Source organism: Mastomys coucha, unplaced genomic scaffold (assembly GCF_008632895.1).
Source record: "Mastomys coucha isolate ucsf_1 unplaced genomic scaffold, UCSF_Mcou_1 pScaffold15, whole genome shotgun sequence".
Taxonomy (NCBI): domain Eukaryota; kingdom Metazoa; phylum Chordata; class Mammalia; order Rodentia; family Muridae; genus Mastomys; species Mastomys coucha.
The window spans coordinates 26,484,768-26,506,688 of NW_022196897.1; the positions used below are offsets into that span (position 1 = coordinate 26,484,768).

General features: G+C 39.9%; 1 protein-coding gene across 4 annotated transcripts in view; it reads right to left on the reverse strand.

The window, feature by feature from the left end:
- Positions 1-21,921, reverse strand: part of Nr6a1 (nuclear receptor subfamily 6 group A member 1) — a 183,474-nt gene that overhangs the window by 20,471 nt on the left and 141,082 nt on the right. For all 4 annotated transcript variants that reach the window (XM_031370119.1, XM_031370120.1, XM_031370121.1 and 1 more), the window contains 2 exons: positions 17,397-17,639; positions 6,441-6,496 (listed from right to left, as the gene is read on the reverse strand). In XM_031370119.1, coding sequence (XP_031225979.1) covers positions 6,441-6,496; positions 17,397-17,639 — 299 coding nt within the window. The remainder of the gene's footprint in view (positions 1-6,440; positions 6,497-17,396; positions 17,640-21,921) is intronic.

Consider the following 21,921-nt stretch of genomic DNA (forward strand, 5'->3'; position numbering starts at 1 on the left):
GCCATCTGTACAGCTACAGTGTACTCATACACATAAAATAAATAAATCTGAAAAAAAAGAAAAAGAAAAAAGAAAGGGGCCTAGCAAGAGTAACAACTATGGAAGCACTGAGAGTTACAATATTATCATTTGGGGGTTGTTTTTTCTTTTGAAAGAGGGTCTTGTTACAGTGCCCCAGGCTGGTCCTAAATTTGTAGATTCAAGCAGTCCTTTTGCTTTAGTCTTCCAAGTAGTTAAGACTATAGGTGTGTGTCACCATACTGAACTGTCACTGTTATAGAACACTTATAGTGACATATCACACAAACATCCTCTGTAATACTTAAGACTACAACAGGACCTAGGAAAGAAGTACCCAATAAATGGGTATTAGGTAAGTAAGTGTTTATTTGCTAAGTACTGGGATATACTCTCATATGGATTGTTTTAAAGAAAGATATCCCCAAGTCTATTAAATAAAACTTGAGGAAATCACAGCTTATATTAAGTCATATTATGTGCCTAGATGTGGTCAGAGGTATGAGGAAGGAACAGAAATATGTTGGTAATCAGTCCAGTACTCTACAGAGAACAAATTATCTTTGATACAGTTCCTAACCTAGGGCTGAGGCCTAACTGGTCACAGTCAACACAGCAAAGTACTGAGGAGGAGGAGCCAGAGGAATTTTTATATGTTGTTTCTATGGAAACCTCAAAGGCCATTTTCTCCCAGGCCTGTCTGGCTCAAACTTGCACATTAATTTGCTCTAGTAGTCTCTGAGAAAATCCTTAACTGTTATGATCATAAACAGAGGCTTTCGAAGTCTCAGCTAGCAGGCCAATGAGATGGCCCAGCAGGTAACGATGCTTGCCATGCAAACCTGGGGGTTTCGCATTGGACCCCTAGAACCCACAAAGTTGTCCTCTAACCTCCAACAATGAATTATGGCACTCATATGCTTGTATACACACATTACACATGTGAGCCTGCATGGGCACACACATGTAAAAACATATACAATAATAATAATGATAATAATAATAATAACAGTCTGTTTTGGTTTTTTTAAAGAACCGAATGCTAATGAGACTACAGGGCAGGATTTAACTAGGAGATAAACAAAGGGATTGCTCTGAAATTGTTTGGTGTACACACTGAAACGGAGTAATTGTGTCTGAAAATTAAGTCATAAATACATAAAAAACAAACTCCAGCTTTTCTTTTCAGGGTCCTTAGTACTCTGAAATCACTGCAGTCTGACTGATAGTGGGGACAAGCAAGAACAGTTTGAAGAGCATGAAATAAAGACTGGCTGCATGAAAAGAGCCGACGCATGAAGGCAGTTTACTCCAGGTGAGAATTGGACCCCATGGGACAGGACTGTGGGCAATCACGGATACACTGACCACATGGAAGACAGGACTTGTTGGGGATGCTTAACCTGGTTCAGATTTCATTTGTTTTTCCCAGCTAGATGCTTCTGGGCAAGTCAAACCCCACAAGCTCTCTGTGTTTTAGTGTATCTGCCTGCAAAAGAGGCATTATTACTCTTTTGTAGCTCATGGCTATCACACTGAAGCTAGAGGAGCTAGAGCAAAGAAGTATGCAGGTCAAAGTCGGACACACTTGGAAGTTAACCAAAGATAAAGTTATAAAATATGACACTAAATATTTTTTCAATTAAATGAAAATCCCATCCCTTCTTTATTAAGAATAGCTAAACAGGGCTGGAGAGATGGCTCAGCGGTTAAGAGCACTGACTGCTCTTCAACCCAAAGGTCCTGAGTTCAAATCCCAGCAATCACATGGTGGCTCACAACCATCTGTAATGAGATCTGATGCCCTCTTCTGGGGTGTCTGAAGACAGCTACAGTGTACTTACATATAATAAATAGAAGTCTTAAAAAAAAAAAAAAAAAAAGAATAGCTAAACACAAGCTGGGCACATGCACACACTTAACTCCAGCACTCAGAAGGTGGGGGCAGGTGGACCCAATTGAGAACTTACAGATCACAGCTCTAATATATCATTAATAAATAGGGGAAACAAAACAAAACAATATGTCCAGTATAAAAAACCAAACACAGCAGCAAATGAAATGGCTTTTCTGAGCATTGGTGTCTCAGTTCTGAAAGGAACAGGTTACACTTCTATGACCTGAGTGTCCCCTGGCAGAGCAGAAGACTTACACAGCACTAAGAATGGCATTAGGTGCTACTAGAGCTGGGAGCCTTTAATATAGATCCTCATGTTGTGGTGACCCCAACCATTGCATTACTTTTGCTGCTACTTTATAGCTGTAATTTTGCTACTATTATAAGTTATAATGTAAATATCTGTGTTTTCTGATGGTCTTAGGTGATACCTGTGAAAGAGTGGTTCAACCTCCCAAAGGGGCCACAACTATACTAGAGGATTTCTTTTCTTTTCTTTTTCTTTTTTTTTTTTTGGTTTTTTTGAGACAGGGTTTCTCTGTGTAGCCCTGGCTGTCCTGGAACTCACTCTGTAGACCAGGCTGGCCTCAAACTCAGAAATCCGCCTGCCTCTGCCTCCCAAGTGCTGGGATCAAAGGTGTGTGCCACCACTGCCTGGCTTAGAGGATTTTTTTTTTTCATTGTGATGACTTATTATACTTAAATATGAAAATAATGAAAAAGGGTCAGGTATGAAAGACCCAAAGCTAGTGTCAGATGTTGAATATTGAAGATTTTCCTCTAAATTCAAAAGCAGAATAAAGATGCCCACCTCAGTGTTCTATTCAACGGAGTATTGGAAATCCCAGCCTGAACAATTAAATAATAAAAAGAAATACAAGGCAGCTAAGCAGAAAGAAGTTAATTATCTGTGTTCACAGAGGACATGAAATAGAAAATTCTTAAGATCCTATAAAAATGTTAGACCTAACCCATTAATTCAACAAAGCTGTAAAATACATAATCAACATAAACCAATTCTTTTGTCATATGCTATCAATAAACAATCTAAAGAAATTTTTAAGAAAACAATTGCACACAGAATAGCATACAAATGTAACAAAGTTATAAAAGGATAAAAGGCCTACACAGTGAAAAGCATAAAATGTCACTGTCACAAGTTACACACAAACATTATTTGTGGACCAGACAACTTAATACTAAAATTTAAAAAGCATCCTAAAATTCATATACAACCAAAAAGACTCAAAGCAGTCAGGATAATATTAAGAAAGAATAATGTAGCTAGAGGCTACATACTTCCTGGCTTTAAAGCATACTTCAGAGCTACAGTAATCAAAACATGGTGGTACAGATTTATACCTCACTAAACTACTCTCAGAAGTCTATGGTCAAATGATATTCAACAAAGGCACAGGACTGCACAGAAGGGAGAATAATCTCCTCAACTAACAGTGTCAGACAAACAGCAGTTACATATATATAGGCAGGAGAAAAGAAGGAAAAAGAGACCTCTTGTCTTATACTACACAAAGATCAACTCAAAGTTTATTAAAAGTTAGGTCTGAAACTGTAAAACTCCAGGAGGAAAACAGAAGAAAAACCTTTTAAGGTGGGTGTTGGGAATAATTTTGTGGATAAGACATCAATCACCAGGGGGCTAGTGAGATGGCTCAGAGGTTAAGAGCAGCACTGGCTGCTCTTCCAGAGATCCTGAGTTCAATTCCCAGCAACTACATGGTGGCTCACAACCATCTATAGGGAGATCTGATGCCCATTTCAGGCAGGAGGATGTATATGCAGCAGAGCACTCATACATTAAATAAATAAAATAAAATAAAATAAAAGGCATCAAAAGCCCAGGCAACAAAAGCAAGAAGCAGGGCTATGGCCAAGCTCCTGTGCAGCCAACAACCGACCCTTGACAGACAGCCTGTGCAACCAGAAGAAAGGAGCCAGCATCTGTAAGAACGGTGAATTCAACAGGAAGAGTTTTTAGTCATGCAAGATGAATTAAAATTTAAGAGAGCTCAATGGGTAAAGTGTTTGCTGTGCAAGTAAGAGGGTATAAATTCAGATCCCCAGTACCCACAGAAAAGCCAGGTGTAGTGATGTGCCTGTAATCTTAGTGCAGGTGCATGCCTGGGCTCTAGTCAGGCAGGGTAGCAGCAATGGCAAGCTCGAGGTTTAGTGAAAGACCTTGTCTCAAAAATAAGGCAGTGAAGCAAATAAAAGACATCTCAAACTCAACCTCTGTCCTCCAGTCCTCCACATGTGCCTACATGGAAGACCTCCCCCCCCACACTCACACACACAAGCAATTACATGTTTTTAGTATAGACTAAAATAAATTAATTTTCAAGAGATAAATAACAGGCATAAAATGCTTGATTAAACAAATCAAAACAGTAAAGTTAGGAGTTTTACATACAAATATGCACACCCTAGTTTTATTACATACTGTGTATTCTCACAGCGGGAAATTTCCCATATATTAGTACATATCTCTGGATTCTTGTCTTTCATTTATTTATACTTAACTGGGAAATTCTATTAACTTTCCTTTTTTTGTTGTTTTTTGTTTTTTTTTTTTTCCCGAGACAGGGTTTCTCTGTAGCCCTGGCTGTCCTGAAACTCACTCTGTAGACCAGGCTGGCCTCGAACTCAGAAATCCGTCTGCCTCTGCCTCCCAAGTGCTGGGATTAAAGGTGTGCACCATCACCGCCTGGCTCTATTAACTTTCTTATGAACTATCTCTTGGTTCTCTTTCCCCCTTCTGATTTGTGCTCATTGTCCTACTTCAAACTATTATCTGTTATCTCTTTGAATATGTATATCTCTCTGCAATCCATTTAAAACTATTCTGTAAGTATTTTTTTCATCTCTATATGACATTCTCCCTTATTTGCAAAAGCAATTGCTTCTTAGCACATAGCAAAAATTCACAAAACTGACCCCAGTTCTTCATGTGCTTGGGGATTCATTTGATGGGTACACCATAAAATATGTCCAATTCCTTTAACTCATGAGGCTCTTCTGCTAGCAAGTAAGAACAGAAAGTACAGGTTGTTCCCATGAGCGCTTGACTTAGGAGACATGGTAAAGACAGCTGAGGTCACTCTTTAGAGAACTGGTCGAAGTTCAAGGATTCTGCCTTATTTGCTGTCACTCTATGACGCGTGCCTAAATGCCCCAGTTTTGCTGAAAACCTGTGATTCTGTAAGGATCTGTCTGTGGGTCATTTCAGTCCATTCTCTCTAGTTTTGATAAACCTTGCTTAGCTTCTTAACATACTTACTTCTTCCCTCCCCTTCAAGAATCAGTTCAAAAGCACCTTAAAGAACCATTTCCTGAGTGTTTCCAGCCTCCAAAAAGAAGAGAAGCTTCCCTGGGCATCTTCTTTTATCTTTCATTGTACCCTGGTGTCTATCTACTGACTCTCTCATTAGACTAAGCCCACAGTATATAGATCAGCAGAATAGGAACTTGGTAGATATCTATGCAACAGAGTGGAATGTTATTATTCCTATTTTACTACTAAGAACATGAACAACAAGGTGATTTTTGCTGATTTTTGGCAGGCTAACTTATCTATAATTTTAAGTGACGGATCAAAGTAGGAGAATAACTTTTTTTATGGTTTAGAATCAGAACTGACTTCATTTGTTTATGAAATTTTAGGAAAGATTGAGGGATTATAAGAAGAGCTTGAATCCATTAACTCCAACACTTAAAACTTTAAAAGTGGGGTATGGAGAAATGGCTCTGTGGTTAAGAGCACTGACAAATACAGAGATGGATGCTCTCAGCCAATCATTTTTCTGAGAACAGGGTCCCCAATGGAGGAGCTAGAGAAAGGACCCAAGGAGCTGAAGGGGTTTGCAGCCCCATAGGAGGAACAACAATATGAACCAGCCAGTACCCCCAGAGCTCCCAGGGACTAAACCACCAAACAAAGAGTATACATGGAGGGACCTATGGTTCCAGCCACATATGTAGCAGAGGATGGCCTTGTGGGACATCAATGAGAGGAGAGGTCCTTGGTCCTGTGAAGGCTCTATGCCCTAGTGTAGTGGAATGCCAGGGCCAGGAAGTGGGAGTGGGTGGGTTGGTGAGCACGGGGAGGGAGGAGGGGATAGGGGGTTTTGGGAAGGGAAATGGGGAAAGGGGATAACATTTGAAGTGTAAATAAAGAATATATCTAATAAAAAATTTCAAAGAAAAAAAAAACCACTGAATGCTCTTTCAGAGGTCCCGGGTACAATTCTCAGCACCCATATGGCAACTTTGTCTGTAATTCCAAAACCTGGCACCCTCACCCAGATATGCTTGCAGGCAAAACACCAATATACATTATTAAAAAATAAAAAAGACTTTAAAAGTGTTTTCACATTCAGACTATAAAAGCAGTTTTTACAGAAGTGAAAGCAAAGATGGCAGAGGAGAGGATCAAGGTAAACGGCTACGGGAGCATTTACATTACCAAGTTTCTAGAACACACTAAGAGAGTGGGTATAGGACTCACCTGGACTGGCCCAATGCTCTTGTTCCGGCCTCCAGGCATGCCATCTTCTCTGATAGCTAGAAATAAATGTAAGACAGTTAAAGCACACTCAAGGTTGTTTATGAACAAAATGAAAACTTATCTGTTCCAGCTCTCGGTAGGCAGGGGCAAGCTGATCTCTTGTGCCTTCTAGGCCAGCCTACATAGTGAGATCCAGGGCAGCCAGAGCCACATAGTTAGACCCTGTTTCAAAACCAACCAACTAACCAACCAACCAACCAACCAACCAACCAACCAATCAACCACACATATATACACGTAAACTGTAGTAAGTAGTGAAACTAAGATTAAAACACAGGCTTTTCTGGACCTACAGTGTACTTTATTACTATAAGTTGCCCCATAAGCAGCAGATACTTTTGGGTCCCTAAGGCACTAGATGTATACTATACATACTGTACAATTCAAGATACGCAGCAAAAATGGTGACATTGTTAACAAGTCCCAGTTACAAATATCCTTCCAGAATATGGCACATCTCAAGACTGAGGGACATTTTAGTGGGTGTTTTATTTATTGGGAGAAGTGAACAACACCTGCATTTTAATATAAAATATATTTCATTCTCTTCCTAAGTTTAATTTAAAGGATCAGGACAAGGTTCTTGGTTTTTTTATTTATTTTATATTTCTGTGTTTCTGGGACTTGAACCCAATTCATACATGCTAAGAATCACTCTGCTCTCTAGGTAGATGCCCAACCCTGGAGAACAGCTTTTGACTTTTAGTTTTTATTAACTGGAACACTGGCCTCACTAACTTCTCCTTACAAAAGCAGGAAGTTAAAGCTGAAGGAACTTACACACACACACACGTAAGTATGTATGTATGTATGTATGCACGCATGCATGTCTGGTGCACATGGAAATTATCTGGGTCCTCTGCAAGAGCAGCATGTGCTCTTAACCATTAAGCCATTTTAACCAGCCCCCAAATGATACTTAGACAGGTTGTTGTTATTGTTTTATGCATATGGGGGTTGTGCCTGCATGTATGTCTGTGCACCAAGTGTACCTGGTGCCCAGGGAGGCTGGCGAGGGGTTTCAGACAAACAAAACAAAACGATATCAACAATCATTATTACTATTATTATCATCATTGTTTTGGTTTTTTATTAATCAATCAGTCAATCAATCAATTAAAAATTTAAAGATAGTCTTATGTAATGCAGACAGGCTGTGAACTTGCTTTGTATACCAGGTTGGCTTCAAATTTCTAGAGATCTGCTATCTCTGCCTCCCAGGTGTTGGGATTAAAGGAGAGCACCTTATATATAGTTAGTGTGAACGTTGGCTGAGGCTGACCTAGAACTCTTTTTTGCCATTTCTCCTATGTGCTGGCATTATAGACATGACATGTATCACTATGCCTTGCATCACTATTAATGGAGGTTCTTTCTTTTTTTTTTTTGGTTTTTTGAGACAGGGTTTCTCTGTGTAGTTCTGGCTGTCCTGGAACTCACTCTGTAGACCAGGCTGGCCTCGAACTCAGAAATCCGCCTGCCTCTGCCTCCCAAGTGCTGGGATTAAAGGTGTGCACCACCACCGCCCGGCTAATGGAGGTTCTTAATATGGGGGCACAACACAGGGAAAGGCTTCAGAAAAAGACAACTTTTGAACTGAATCTTACAGGAGGATTTAGGAAGGTAGAAAAAGATTGCTTCAAGTTCAATAAAGAGCGACCTGAAAGGCTCAACAGTAGGTAGTAGTGCTCTCCCTTAATCCCAGCACTTGAGGGGTAGAGACAGGCAGATCTCTAGGAGTCTGAGGCCAACCTGGTCTACAAAGTGAGCTTCAGGACAGCCAAAAGTACAAAGAGAGAGATCCTGTCTTGAAAAATCAAAATAAATAAGTAAATAGAAAAAAAAGAAGAGAGAGAGAGAGAGACAGAGAGACAGAAAGAGAGACAGAGAGAGACAGAGAGAGAAAAGAGGAGAGTGTACTAAAAGGCTCAAAGCCTGTCAGAAGAAAGCATTCAGGGAGGATGAGTGATGAGTTATATGTAGGAAGAATAGTGAGCAATGAGGTCAGAGAGACCAAGGCTGTCAGGCCTGTGGATTATGGCTGCTGAGGCTGGTGATGGCAGTGATGCAGGGGAGTGACACGGTCCACAGCAGCATTTCTGTAAACTGTGATGAGGGCTTGAAGGAAGCAGTATTAACTACAACAACCAAGGATAAACTAACATGCCATGTTAAACATGTGAAAACAAGTCTGGCTGTGATAATAACCGTGGGGTGGGGCTGTTGCCTCAAAAGGTGAGAGCTCCAAATATGACAGTTTCTGTATTAATGAAAGGCTAAAAGGAGTTGCATTTTCTTTCAAGTAAACATTCTCTGTGTGCTCAAAGATTATATACTTCTGAACAGACAAGTGTGGGGTCTAAATCCTGCCTGCTCTGTATAATTATGGTCAAATTTCTTCATTCCTCTGAATCTAGGTTATCAACAGCAAAGGGAGTATTGGTTCTTGTCATCTTATGTCACAATCAGTGTGGCTAAAAACTGGCTTTAGCTGGTAAAGTAGGCTCGCAGTAACTACTCCTTCTCCAGTCTCTTTGCTATGGACATAGGGGTTAAATAAACTAAGATTCCTTTTTTCAACTTTGCAAGAGTATTAATACTGCCATCTGTATAAGGGATAACATACTCTACTGAATTTGGAAAACATACATAGCCTATATTGAAAATAAATATACGCTAACTGTGTCCAGAACCCCTCTTTCAACCTAACTTTAAATTTTAAAAATTTTAAAATGCTTTCCTCATCTTTCAGGGTCAATGGCAATACTGAAACACTCCCAATTTCAACAGTGACATCTCACACACTTTATTTACCTTTAACTCCCAGCTACAGAAGGAAGGCTTACCACTGGCAGATAGACTGGGAACATTCTTCAGAAGAGATCTCACACTGATTGTTCTGAAGATGAGGAAGGACTTTGCAAACCTTACTCTTGTGTAAAGGACCACTCACCTCACACTTTAAAGTGCACACGATACTATATGTTAAAATACTATTGTCTTGCCGGGTAGTGGTGGCGCATGCCTTTAATCCCAGCACTTGGGAGGCAGAGACAGGCAGATTTCTGAGTTCAAGGCTAGCCTGGTCTACAGAGTGAGTTCCAGGACAGCCAGGGCTACACAGAGAAACCCTGTCTCGAAAAACCAAAAAGAAAAAAGAAAAAAATCAACAACAACAACAAAAAAACTATTGTCTTGAGCAAAACCCAAAAGTAGTCCACTCAATTCTCACTGAGACTCAGATATAGAAACTCAACAGCAGAGTCAGCCCTGGAGCCTGGGCTTCTCCCTAGTGTTACTTCCTATACTACCCGTGTCTTATAGTAGAAATATAAGACTTTTAGATGGTATATAAACTCTTGACTATACATTTAATCTATTGTGTATTAAAATACTTAGTTGTAGTAGTTCATGCCTTTAATCCCCAGCATTCAGGAGGCAGAAGCAGGCAGATCTCTAAGTTCAAGGCTAACCTTGTCTGCAGAGTGAGTTCTAGGATAGCCACGACTACTTATAGAAATACTGTCTTGAACATCATCCCCCTCAAAAAAAAAAAAAAAAGCTGATTTAAAGCTGGTTAAATGAATATAAAGTTAACAATAACACTCATTAATTAGAGATGGTAAATCTGTCAATATAGCATGAAAACGCCTTATGCCTTTGTTAAAATAAAACCCATTTCAGGGGATGGAGAGATGGCTCAGTGGTTAAGAGCATTGACTGCTCTTCTAGAGGTCCTGAGTTCAATTCCCAACAACCACATGGTGGCTCACAACCATCTGTAATGGGATCCAATGCCCTCTTCTGGTGTGTCTAAAATCTTTAAAAAACAAAAACAAAAACCATTTCAAAGCCTATACTACACTGTCAGACAATCTTTCATTAGCTCTTCATCATTTCCCACGCATTTCTCAGATGAGGCAATCAGGTAGACACCTGCTCAAGCTGCACAGGGAAGAATGACAGTTGGAACCTCTATCTAGGTTTTCTAATTCTGAAGTGCTTATTCTTATTTATTTTATTATTTTTTTTCTTTATACTTTGTTGGGACAGGGTCTCATGTAGCCCAAACTTGCCACAAGCTAACTGTAGCTGAGGCTAACCCTGAATTCCCAATCATACCAGCACACAGAACTCAGTGTTATAGGAGAACCTCTCCTGAGGTTGCAGTCCTAGCCTATGAAAGCAGCGCTGCATCGTTTCTTATCTGTGCAGAATCAGCATGCACACTCTTCCTACACTGGACCTCATATATCTGTCATTCCTCAACCAGAAAATGGAAACATGTGAAGACACAATCTACACCAAATCCCTGTTCAATACCTGTTGGTGGCTTTCTCTAGTCTAGCAGCTAAGTCTGAGCTTGTCCGATTGTCAAGATCCTTTGTAATCTGTTTCCTGGGAGATTTCTAATCCTTATTTCTTACCATAAATGGGACATCTTTATCTATAGAGCCCTTTATACAAGTGATATCATTTCACTCTACTGATTCAAGGTAATACCAGCAACAGTGCAACAAATATATCAAGTGCTTTTGTTATGTTTGATATACACTAAGGATATAGCATCACTTCTTTGACATTCCTGCCCAAAATATGTAAAATGAATCTAATGGTGAAGGAACTAACAAATCCAAATTGAAGACTATCCATAAAATAAACCACCTACTTGCTTTAAAAATCAACAATGTTATTAAAGACAAAAAAATGAAAAACTATTTTGAATTAAAGGCTATAATAAAAAATATAAAAACAAAATATAGGGGGCTAAAGAGATGGCTCAGTGGTTAAGAGCACTGGCTATTCTTCCAGACATCCTGAGTTCGATTCTCAGCAAACACAAGGTGACTCACAAACATCTGTAATGGGATCTGATGCCCTCTTCTGGTGTGTATGAAGACATGACACTCATATTTATAAAATCAATCAATCAGCTAATCAATCTTTTTAGAAAAAATACACTGTGTGATCCTAGACTGGCTTTTAGGTCAGAAAAAAATGTACAATTGTTACACATAAACACACAAAAAAGTAACAAATCTAAGTTACTTTTTATACTAAAATGTTATGTTTATTATATGAGAATATGTATGCACATATATGCATGCATGTGCCATGGTATACATATGAAGGTTCGAGGACAAGTTCTGGGAGTTGGTGATCTCCTACACGTGGGATCTGGGAATTGAATATATGTCATCAGGTTTGGCAACAAGTGCTTTTACCACCTAACCATCTTGACAGCACCCTCTCCCCCTTTTTTTAACATTTTAAGGTAAGGTCACATTTACAGAATAGCAAAACAGTATGGCTAGTTTCGACATGCTCTATACCTAGGGTTTTTCCTTCTGTCAATCCCCTGTATAGCCCCCATACACTATCTATCAGAACTGAGAAATTAATTTTGGTTCAATACTATTAGCAAAAGTAAAAGCTTTCTTAGCATTTCTTCAGTTTCCTTTTTCTCTGCCCAAAAGCCAAACCAAAATCCAACACAGCATTTAGAAATGTTTCTATTGTTTTCTCCAATTTGTGACAACTTTTCAGTCTTTGTCTTCATAACCTTGACACTTTCCAATAGCATTGCCTATTATGTTACTTTGAAAATATGTCCTCCAATATGGGCTCCTACGTTTCCTCATGAGTAGTCTGATAATGAACCTCATGTTCACTCTGTGTGTCTCTCTTGGGGTCTGTCTGTCTGTCTGTCCCTACACTCTCACCTCTGTGTGTGTGCTGGAACTTTTCTCAGCATCATCTTACCAGAGTAAACAATAAAGCTATGTTTACTGGTGATTCTAACTATGCTGGATAGTCTTATGTCAACTTGACACAGGCTAGAGTCATCTGAAAGGATGGACTCCTAATTGAGAAAATGCCTCCATAGGATCAGGCTGTAAAGAACTTTTTATAGATTTACTTTATTTTGTGTGTATGAGTGCTTTGCCTGCATATATGTCTATGTACCACATGAAGAAGTGGAAACCCGGTCCTTTGCAAGAATAACAAGTGCTCTTAACCACTGAGCCAACTTTCCAGCCCAAAGCAGGGATGCTTGTTTGTTTTGTTTTCTTGTTTTTCAAGACAGGGTTTCTCTGCATAGCCTTGGCTATCCTGGAACTCTGTAGACTAGGCCAGCCTTGAACTCATCATATAGCTCCTCCTGCCTCTGCCTCCCAAGTGCTGGAATTAAAGGCATGTGCCACCACTGCCCTTCGTATAGCATTTTCTTAATCAGTGATTGAGAGGGATAGGGGCCAGCTTTCATTGTGGGTGAGGACATCCCTGGACAGATGGTTCTGGTTTTTATAAAAAAAGTAGCCATGAAGCAAACCATGAAGAGTAAGCTGTGAGCAAGCCAGTAAAGAGTACCACTCTATGGCCTCTGCATCAGCTCCTGCCTGCAGGTTACTGCTCCAACTTCTTTTGATAATGAACAGTGGTGTCCTCTGCAACTTGTTTTGTGGTCATGGTGTTTTACCACAGTGATAGTAAACCTGACTAAGACACCAATCTTCATTACCTTCTAGCTAAATTAAATTCTCCTTGGAAACAATTTTCGTTTTCTAGTTATTATTTTTAGACTTCACTTTTGTTTAAACCAATGCTCATTTCTGTTGGACTCTGTTCAATGGATTTGGCTACAAGTCAGAACTATTGTGTTGTGTGTCTAATAGTGACTAGTATTTCTATCATGGATACTGGAATTCTTTCATAAGGAAGAAAGGTCACTTGTGTTCATTCAATTAGTAATTTCTATCAGTATGAGCATGTACATACTTATTCCTGAGCCTACAGATAAATCTAGAGATATTCTGTTACCAAGTTAGAACCACTGTGGTTCCTAGAAGCTCTCAGGCTGAGTTCTGTGCCCTTTCATTGTGCCCTGTGTGTTCACTCACACAATCCCACATGTCTTTCTTTTTTATTTATTACATGTATGTGGGTTCCCGAATCTCCCAGAGATTGACTTAAAGGTGATTGTGAGCTGCCTGACATGAGTGCTGGCATCCAGACTCTGGGCCTCTGCAAAAGCAGCAAATGCTCTTAGCCATTAAGCCATTTCTTCAGTCTCCCCATCCCATTATCTCTCTAAGCTCCTCCTATTTTCAAGCACTCTAAAACTCTCCGGGCTTTTATTTTTCTTGTTCTAGCCCTGCATCCAACTAGTTTTTCATGGAGACCTCACTCTTTTTACTGACACTTAAAACAAGATCTGAATGATTCTCTCTCTCTCTCTCTCTCTCTCTCTCTCTCTCTCTCTCTCTCTCTCTCTCTCTCTCTCTCTCCTCTCTCTCTCTCTCACTCTATGTGTGTATGTGCGCGTGCATGCGTGCAGTGTAGCCTCATGCAGTGGTTAGAGTTTAGAAATACATGTATGTGTACTCACCCACTCCACCTACCTACCTACCCACCCACCCACCCACCCACCCACCTACCTACCTACCTACCTACCTACCTACCTACCTACCTACCTAATCATCCATCCACCCAGCCATCATACCCGTATTGATATCACTGATTCTGACCCAAATTTTCATTCTAGCCTTTCTTGATTGATTACTCTTTCTCAAATATAGTGTGTTTATTTGCTTGTTCAACTACAGTATTCAATTAGAGACACATTCCTTGCATACAACCTTGAGAGAAACGATTTTACAAACCAGAGTTCTTTGTTTGTATACAGTTGTTTTGTCCTTACTATTACAATGTGTAGTTAAAACACTCTTTTCCAAGGTCAGCCCCTTCCCCCACCACCTCAGTGTGGTTATATGATTCATTTTAATAACAGTTGCATCCTCACAGTGTTGACTACATCTCTCCACCACAACACACTTGGTTTGACTAACTTTTTATACCCATTAAAATTCACTTTTTTGTAATATGAAGTTCTGTGACTTTTGAAAAATAAATAAAATTATGCAACATCAGCCACGAAAGTTTCTGAGTATTTTTTTACTTCAAAATAGTCCTACTGCACATATAATTTAGTCCTGCTTTCTTAAAACTGACCAGAAGGTGGCAGTTTCCATCTGCAGCCTTCACTAGGCTACTAAACCGGCTTCTGGGAAGGCAAACAGGCAACTGTCTGTGTCCATGCATCCCAGTCTCTGGGCTGTAGCTTAGGGTTCTCAAGAGATGTTGTGTTGTCAAGAAGGTATCCTATAACCTCGAGGTTTGACGTATTTAGCACTCACAGGCCCTGGGCAATGAAGGAAGGTGAGAAAAGTGGAGTATAAAGCCAAATCAGGGTGAGGTTAGAAAGACATATTGGTCTGAAATTGGTAACTGACCAAGGTTTCTGAATGAGACAAATAATAGTAGGAAAGATAATAGTGGGGACTTCCAGGTAGAAGAACAAACTTGAGCACATGTGGAACGGCATAACATTTGGCCCTGAGACCTTCCTCTAGCCAGAGAAGTTACACAGATAGGCAGGGAACAATCTTGACAACACTTCAAGTGCTCTCTATACATTTGCTTAACATACAGCCAACACACACAGTCTAATATGCAAATACAGGAGATTTGGGGAACGGTATATTGCCTCTGTGATTACACAACTCTGCTTAATAACATATTATAACTTCAAAATGATTAAATATCATCATAATCATAACTAAGCTAAGTATTACTAAGTGATTTTCTGCCCCTAAGCTGCATGTGAAAACTAGGAGTAAGAATCAATAGGATTGCCGGGCAGTGGTGGCTCACGCCTTTAATCCCAGCACTTGGGAGGTAGAGACAGGCAGATTTCTGAGTTCAAGGCCAGCCTGGTCTACAGAATGAGTTCCAGTACAGCCAGGGCTACACAGAGAAACCCTGTCTTGAAAAACAAAACAAGGGGTTGGAGAGAAGGCTCATTGGTTAAGAGCACTGCTCTTCCAGAGGTCCTGAGTTTGATTCCCAGCAACCACATGGTGGTGCACAACCATCTGTCATGCGATCTTCTGACATGCAGGCATATATGCAGATAGAGCACTTGTGTATAAAATAAAAAATAAATAAAATCTTTAAAAATAAAAAAGAAAAACAAAACAAGAATCAATAGGATTAGTGTGTGCAACCAACAGATGATGAATGCAAAGTACAGAACAGTTTAAAGCACATGTAAGTGCTCAATAAATATTAGTTCTATGAATAAACTGTAAGACATTACATTATCTAAATGTTCTTCAATAATTCTTACCTTTCCTTTTTTTCCTTTTATTTTGTGTGTGGGAGGGTCTATTTAGTGTGTGTATGTGTGTGGTGTACATGCCACAGCACACCTGCAAAGGTCAGGGGACAACTGTCAGGAGTTGATTTGCTCCTTTTTACATATGGCTTGGTGCCAGACTCTCTTCACCTTTCTTCACAATTGTAAAGCTCTCAAAATAACCTTTTTTCTTACCTATTATTTTTCTCATTTCCAGTTTGTTTTTTTCATCATTTCTACTCTTCCACTCCTCCTCCTCCTCCTCCTCCTCCTCCTCCTCCTCCTCCTCCTCCTCCTCCTCCTACTACTACTACTACTACTACCACCACCACTACTGCTACTACTACTTCTCCTTCTCCTTCTTCTTCGGTGGTGGTGGGGGAGGCATTGGGGGAGACAGGGTTTCTCTCTGTATAGCTCTGGCTGTCATAGAACTTACTCTGTAGACCAAGCTGGCTTTGAACTCAACGATCCTCTTGCTTCTGCCTCCTGAGTACTGGGATTAAAGGTGTGTGCCACCACTCCCCAGTTTTTCATCATTTCTGACACCTTGATGGCTCAGCTGGTTATAAGCATTGGCTGGTTTTGCAGAGGATCTGGGTTCAATTCCTAGTACCCACATGGCAATTCACATATGTCTGTAACCCCAGTTCCACAGGATCTGATGCCTTTTCTGATCTCACAGGTTCCTTCCTATGTGCACATGAAGCACATAGGTGCATATATACCATGAAATTAAATAAATAAACATTAAAAAACTTTTATTTATTTGTGTGTGGGATGTGTATGTATATGTGTGTGTGTATGTGTGTGTGTGTGTGTGTGTGTGTATATATATATATATATATATATATATATATATATATATATATATCAAGGTCCTCCTATGGAGGCCAGAGGCCAACCATATAGGTTCTCTGGATAAAACCCAGGTGAAGAGTCCTGGTGGCAAGCACCTTTCCTGACTGAACTATATTGGCATCCAGTTTTTTTTTTAAAATATTTATTTTAAAATAATTTAAGTTATGTGTCTATGCAGAAGATATATGCCTGTGAGAGCAATTGCCCAGAGAGAAGAGAAGAAGGCATCAGATCTGCAGGAGCTGGAGTCATAGTCAGTTCTGAGCTGACACATGCGTGGGTGCTAGAAACTGAACCAGAATCCTTTACAAGAGCAGTATGTGCTCTCTCCAGGCCCTCCTGGGCATTTCTAAAAACTTTCTAATTGGCTACTTTGTTTTCTCTACTCAATCCTTTAAAGCTTATTAGATTCAGTTTAGTCATGGCATCTCAGGCTAATAGCTCCCAGAAAACTTCTTAATAATAGACCCAGTATCTAAGTATGCTATGGTTTTGTTGTTGTTTTTTCAAGACAGAGTTTCTCTGTGTAGCTCTGACTGAACTGGAACTTACTCTGTAGACCAGGTTGGTCTCAAACTCAGAGATCTGCCTGGCTCTGCTTCCTGAATGTTGGGACCAAAAGCTTGCACTGTCACCACCGCCTAGCTGAGTATGCTGCTTTTAGTACACAAAAATGACATCAAGTCCTACTTCATGCTTTTCCAATTAAACTCGTCATTATTTCTTGAAAGTTTGTGGAGTATATAGTGTATGGTGAAAAACTAACTAAAAAGTATAATAATTGCAGATGAGAGAGTGGATGAGGGGTAGGCACAGTGCCCTGGGCACCGACTCACCCTTCCTGTTCATGCCCATCTGGAGACACTTGAGCAGGCGGCAGTACTGGCATCTGTTCCTCTGCTTCCGGGACATAACACAGTTCTTGTCACGACTGCACCGATACACCCGTTTGTTGCAAATGCTCCTCTTGAAAAACCCCTTGCAGCCCTCGCAGGAGATGATCCCATAGTGCAAACCTGTAGCACGGTCCCCACAGATGAGACATGTTCGTTGTTCAGCTCGATCATCTGGAACAGAAACTGAACATGTACAAGTCAGCACTGTAAAAACAATGGGTTAAATTCACAGTTCCTAAAATCTTCAGCCCTGCTCTGGGTAAATCACAAACACCACAACTCGAGCCACTTGAAGTGCCTTCTCCAAATCATCTACCCATTAGCCTTTGGGAAAGAGTTGCTTTTGTAACTCCATACTTTTAATCTAGTAATGCAGTGTTCTTCCTCTGTGTCATTCCTAAATCAGTGTTAAGAAAAATAGACAAATAAGCACTTTATAGTCAAGACCAAAGCTCATAGTAGACACAGCTGAGGAAGAGTTAAGTTTACAACAAAACATGCCCCTGAAACTCTGAATGAGTAAATTTATCAAAAAATCAATGGATAAAAAAATAGTCTGGGCAAAGGAATTTATCAGAGAAATAGCATGTTTGTAGTGGAAAGGCTCAGACTTAAAATAGTCTCTATATTAGATCAGCAGGATCTGTGACACTTTGGGAAAATTTGCTGATCCCAGTACAGAGTAGAAAACATACAAGATGAGCTTTGTAGTGGTATTCAAACCACATGATGTCATGTCAAAAGGGAAAATGAGACAGTATGAGAATCTTCCACTACTCTAAGATAAAGCAAGCTGTGCACCAAAAAGACTAATGAGGGAAAGGATAAAGCATTTCAAACCTAAGGCCAGTGAGGTGGCTCAGGAGGTAAAAGCACAAGTCTTTACCTGCCTTCAACCTCCAGAACCCATGGTGGATGGACTAAACCAACCACCAAAAGCTGACCCTCGCCACCACAAGCACATGACCCTGCCATACACCTCACACAATAAACTTTAAAAATTTCAAATTCAAAAATCAATTGACTCGCTAAGAACACTGAAAAGCCTCATGAGTTATCACTGAAGGTTGCCAAGACCTGAATTCGATATTTTAAAAATATGTTAAATAAAGGAAAGGGGAGTGAGATCAAGCATAAGTCATGTCTGGTTCCGTGTCCCAAGAGTAAGAGAAAGGAGCAAGATGGAAAGGCAGTTTAGAAATTATAAACTATTGAACTTCATGCTTAGTAGAGAATTATTAGGACTTGGTGAAGAGCTAGATATATACAACATGGTAGGAACAGCTCACCTGACGGCCTCCAGCACAGGAAGCAGTGAGGTACAGAGAGAAAGGAAGGGAACATTTGGCTTACAAAGTTCTAGAACAGGGGCAGGATAATAAAATCAAGTCTTTAGGCCTCTGGGCTCAAAACTAGGCTCTGCCACTTGTTAGCTCTGTCTCTGTGAAAGGAACTGGCAATTTTTGAACTGTTAACTACCTACCAGCAAGACAAGCGAAGGTGGAGAAGAGGGTATAGCTGGAAGGAACCTTTGCCATGATGTTTTAAATGTGGTGCTAGATAGCAGTCTTCAACGTGGGTTTACTGAGAAAGAGTCACACTTCTTTCTAAAATTGTACCCAAATAATTCACTAAGCTTTACCAGGAAGAACTCCAGGGAACCATCTAGTGACACAATAAGGTTATCTAATATGGAAAAGACATCATCTGACCATAACCTTATTCTGAAAATTCCTGTTTTTGTTTCTTTTCATTTCTTTTTCTTTTTTTTTTTTTTTTTTTTTTTTTTTTTTTTTTTTGTTGTTGTTGTTGACTCAGGATGTCATGTAGCTGAGACTGTCTTTGAACTCCTGATCCATTTGTGGCCATACATACTGTAGTGGCTATTCCTGGTTGTCAACTTGACTATATCTGAAATGAACTACAATCCAGAATTAGAAGGCTCACTTGGCCCTAATCTGGAGGATGAGAGATAACAAGTTTCCAACCTGAATCTTGGCATGGAGATCTTGAGGTATAGTGGCTATGAATCCTAGAAGAGTAAGACTGGAAGATCTATGAGTTCAATCAGGGTCACCTGGGGTTAAAGGTGTGATGACACCTTTAACCTGGGCCACACCTTTTGCTAGAGACCTATATAAGGAAGAAGGAAAGCTCGCTCTTTTTCATCTGCTTGCCTTGTGGGATTTAGCAACTGCTGGATCCTCGGACTTCCATTCACAGCTGCTGCTGACCATTGTTGGGAGTGGATTGTTGGGAGTTGGACTACAGACTGTAAGTCTGCAATAAATTCCTTTACTACATAGAGACTATCATAACTTCTGTAACTCTAAAGAACCCTGACTAATACACATACATACACGTCTCCATATATGTGCTGGAATTATAGCTGTTTTCAAAATGTTTCTGGTCATTTATGGTAGTCGACAGTAAGTAAAGGTAACATTAGCCCCAGTTACTCACAACATCAAGAGTGGAGCAAGACTGCTCATGGCAAACAGGCAGTGGCCATGCCAAAGAAGCTGTGAAGCAGTGAAAAGTAAGCTTAGGGACTAAGGAAAATGGGACAAAACCACAATTTCTGGAAAAAAATCGTACATGTGGCCTTTATACATGTAATCTTTCATATAGTCTTGCAAACCTTAAGAGCAATATTAAGAACTTCCCTATAGCTAGAAATTACTCTACTGTGAAGAACAAATACTGTTATGTTGAATGTTGCTTTTTCAAACTCCTACTAAAACAGTTAAGAAAAGATCTAGACCTCAGTCAAACTCTCCATGGATACATATTAATACTCAGATATAGAAATGTCAAAGTGAAAAAAGAAAAGAAAACAAACAAACAAACAAAAAACCCAACAACACTGAAAATGTCGTTGGGCAGCTGATGAAGTCGGTTAGGAGATTGTCCCTAGCCATTGTTTTAGAGCACCACCATGCTACATCTGCTTGAATGAAAGTATGTATTCATCTTCACATCATATAACAGCAACAAAAAAGTAAGTGTGGTCATTAATCTGACTAGAAGGTTACAAGTTTTGGCTCTTGTTTCATAAAAGTGACAGGTCGCCTTTTCATTGCATCTCATCTAACCAAAGTTACTTTGCAGGGAAATTTCAATCAGAGAATTAACAGTAGCATCTAGTGCCAAGTCCACTCTAGCAAAGGTATATTTTTGTTTTTAGTTCTGGAATTTGAACCTAGATCTCCCTTACTTGTTTGGGTTTTTTTTTTTTTTTTTTGGTTTTTTCGAGACAGGGTTTCTCTGTGTAGCCCCGGCTGTCCTGGTACTCACTCTGTAGACCAGGCCGGCCTCGAACTCAGAAATCCGCCTGCCTCTGCCTCCCAAGTGCTGGGATTAAAGGCGTGCGCCACCACTGCCCGGCACTTGTTTGTTTATTATAGACAGACTTACTAAGTTAAACAGGCAAGTCTCAGATATGTGTGTAATTCTCTGCTTCAGCCTCCTAAGAAGTTGAGTTAATATCCTACACCAGGTCTAGCTTGTACACTTTTGAATAAATGCATAAGTGGGTAAACAGTATGACTTAGTGAACTGTTTCAAGATTACAAGTTATAACACATAGCATTGTGATTTAAAAAAAAGAAGAAGAAGAAGAAGAAGAAGAAAATATTGGGTGGAAAGGATGAAAAAGACACCCAATGTTGACTTCTGGCCTTTACATGTCCATGTATATACACATACATATGCACATAAACCACACACACACACACACACACACACACACACACAGTCAAGGGTAGTAAAGATAAAATATTGTCAAATATATTTCAGTTAAAGCATGCACACATGATTGTATACATGCTGTTTCTGTACACTTAAGTTGGTGGCTACTAGATCCCAATGAGCAAAATATCAAGCATTTAACAGTTCAAAATATACTGACCTGGTGTTTAAGACTGAAGCTGGAGCCACCTTTAATCCTAGCATTTGGCAAGTAGAGACAGGTGGATTTTTGAGATTTCCAGGCCTGCCTGTTCTATGTAGAGAGTCCCAGGACAGCCAGGATTAAATAGAGAGACTCTTCTCAAAACAAACAAAAATACTGGACCAGGGCATAGTGGTATAGATTTATAATCCTAGGTCTTGGGGTGGGGTGTGGGTAACAGAAGTGTCTTGAGCATGACATCAGCCTAAACTACCTGGAGAGTATTTATCTCAAAAACAAGCTTGTTTCAAAAAACACATGTGCACAAACACATCCAATATGCCTCTTCCTAGCTTTGGAGCCATGAGCAAATAACTCACTTCTCTGAGTCTCAATCACTATAAATCACTAAAGGTGTCTGTCTTTTATAAAAATGTTAGACTAAGAGGTTGGAGAGATGATTCAGTGATTAAGAGTATTGTCTGAAAAAAAAAATTATTGCTGGGAGGTGGTGGCTCACGCCTGTAATCCCAGCACTTGGGAGGCAGAGACAGGTGGATCTCTGAGTTCGAG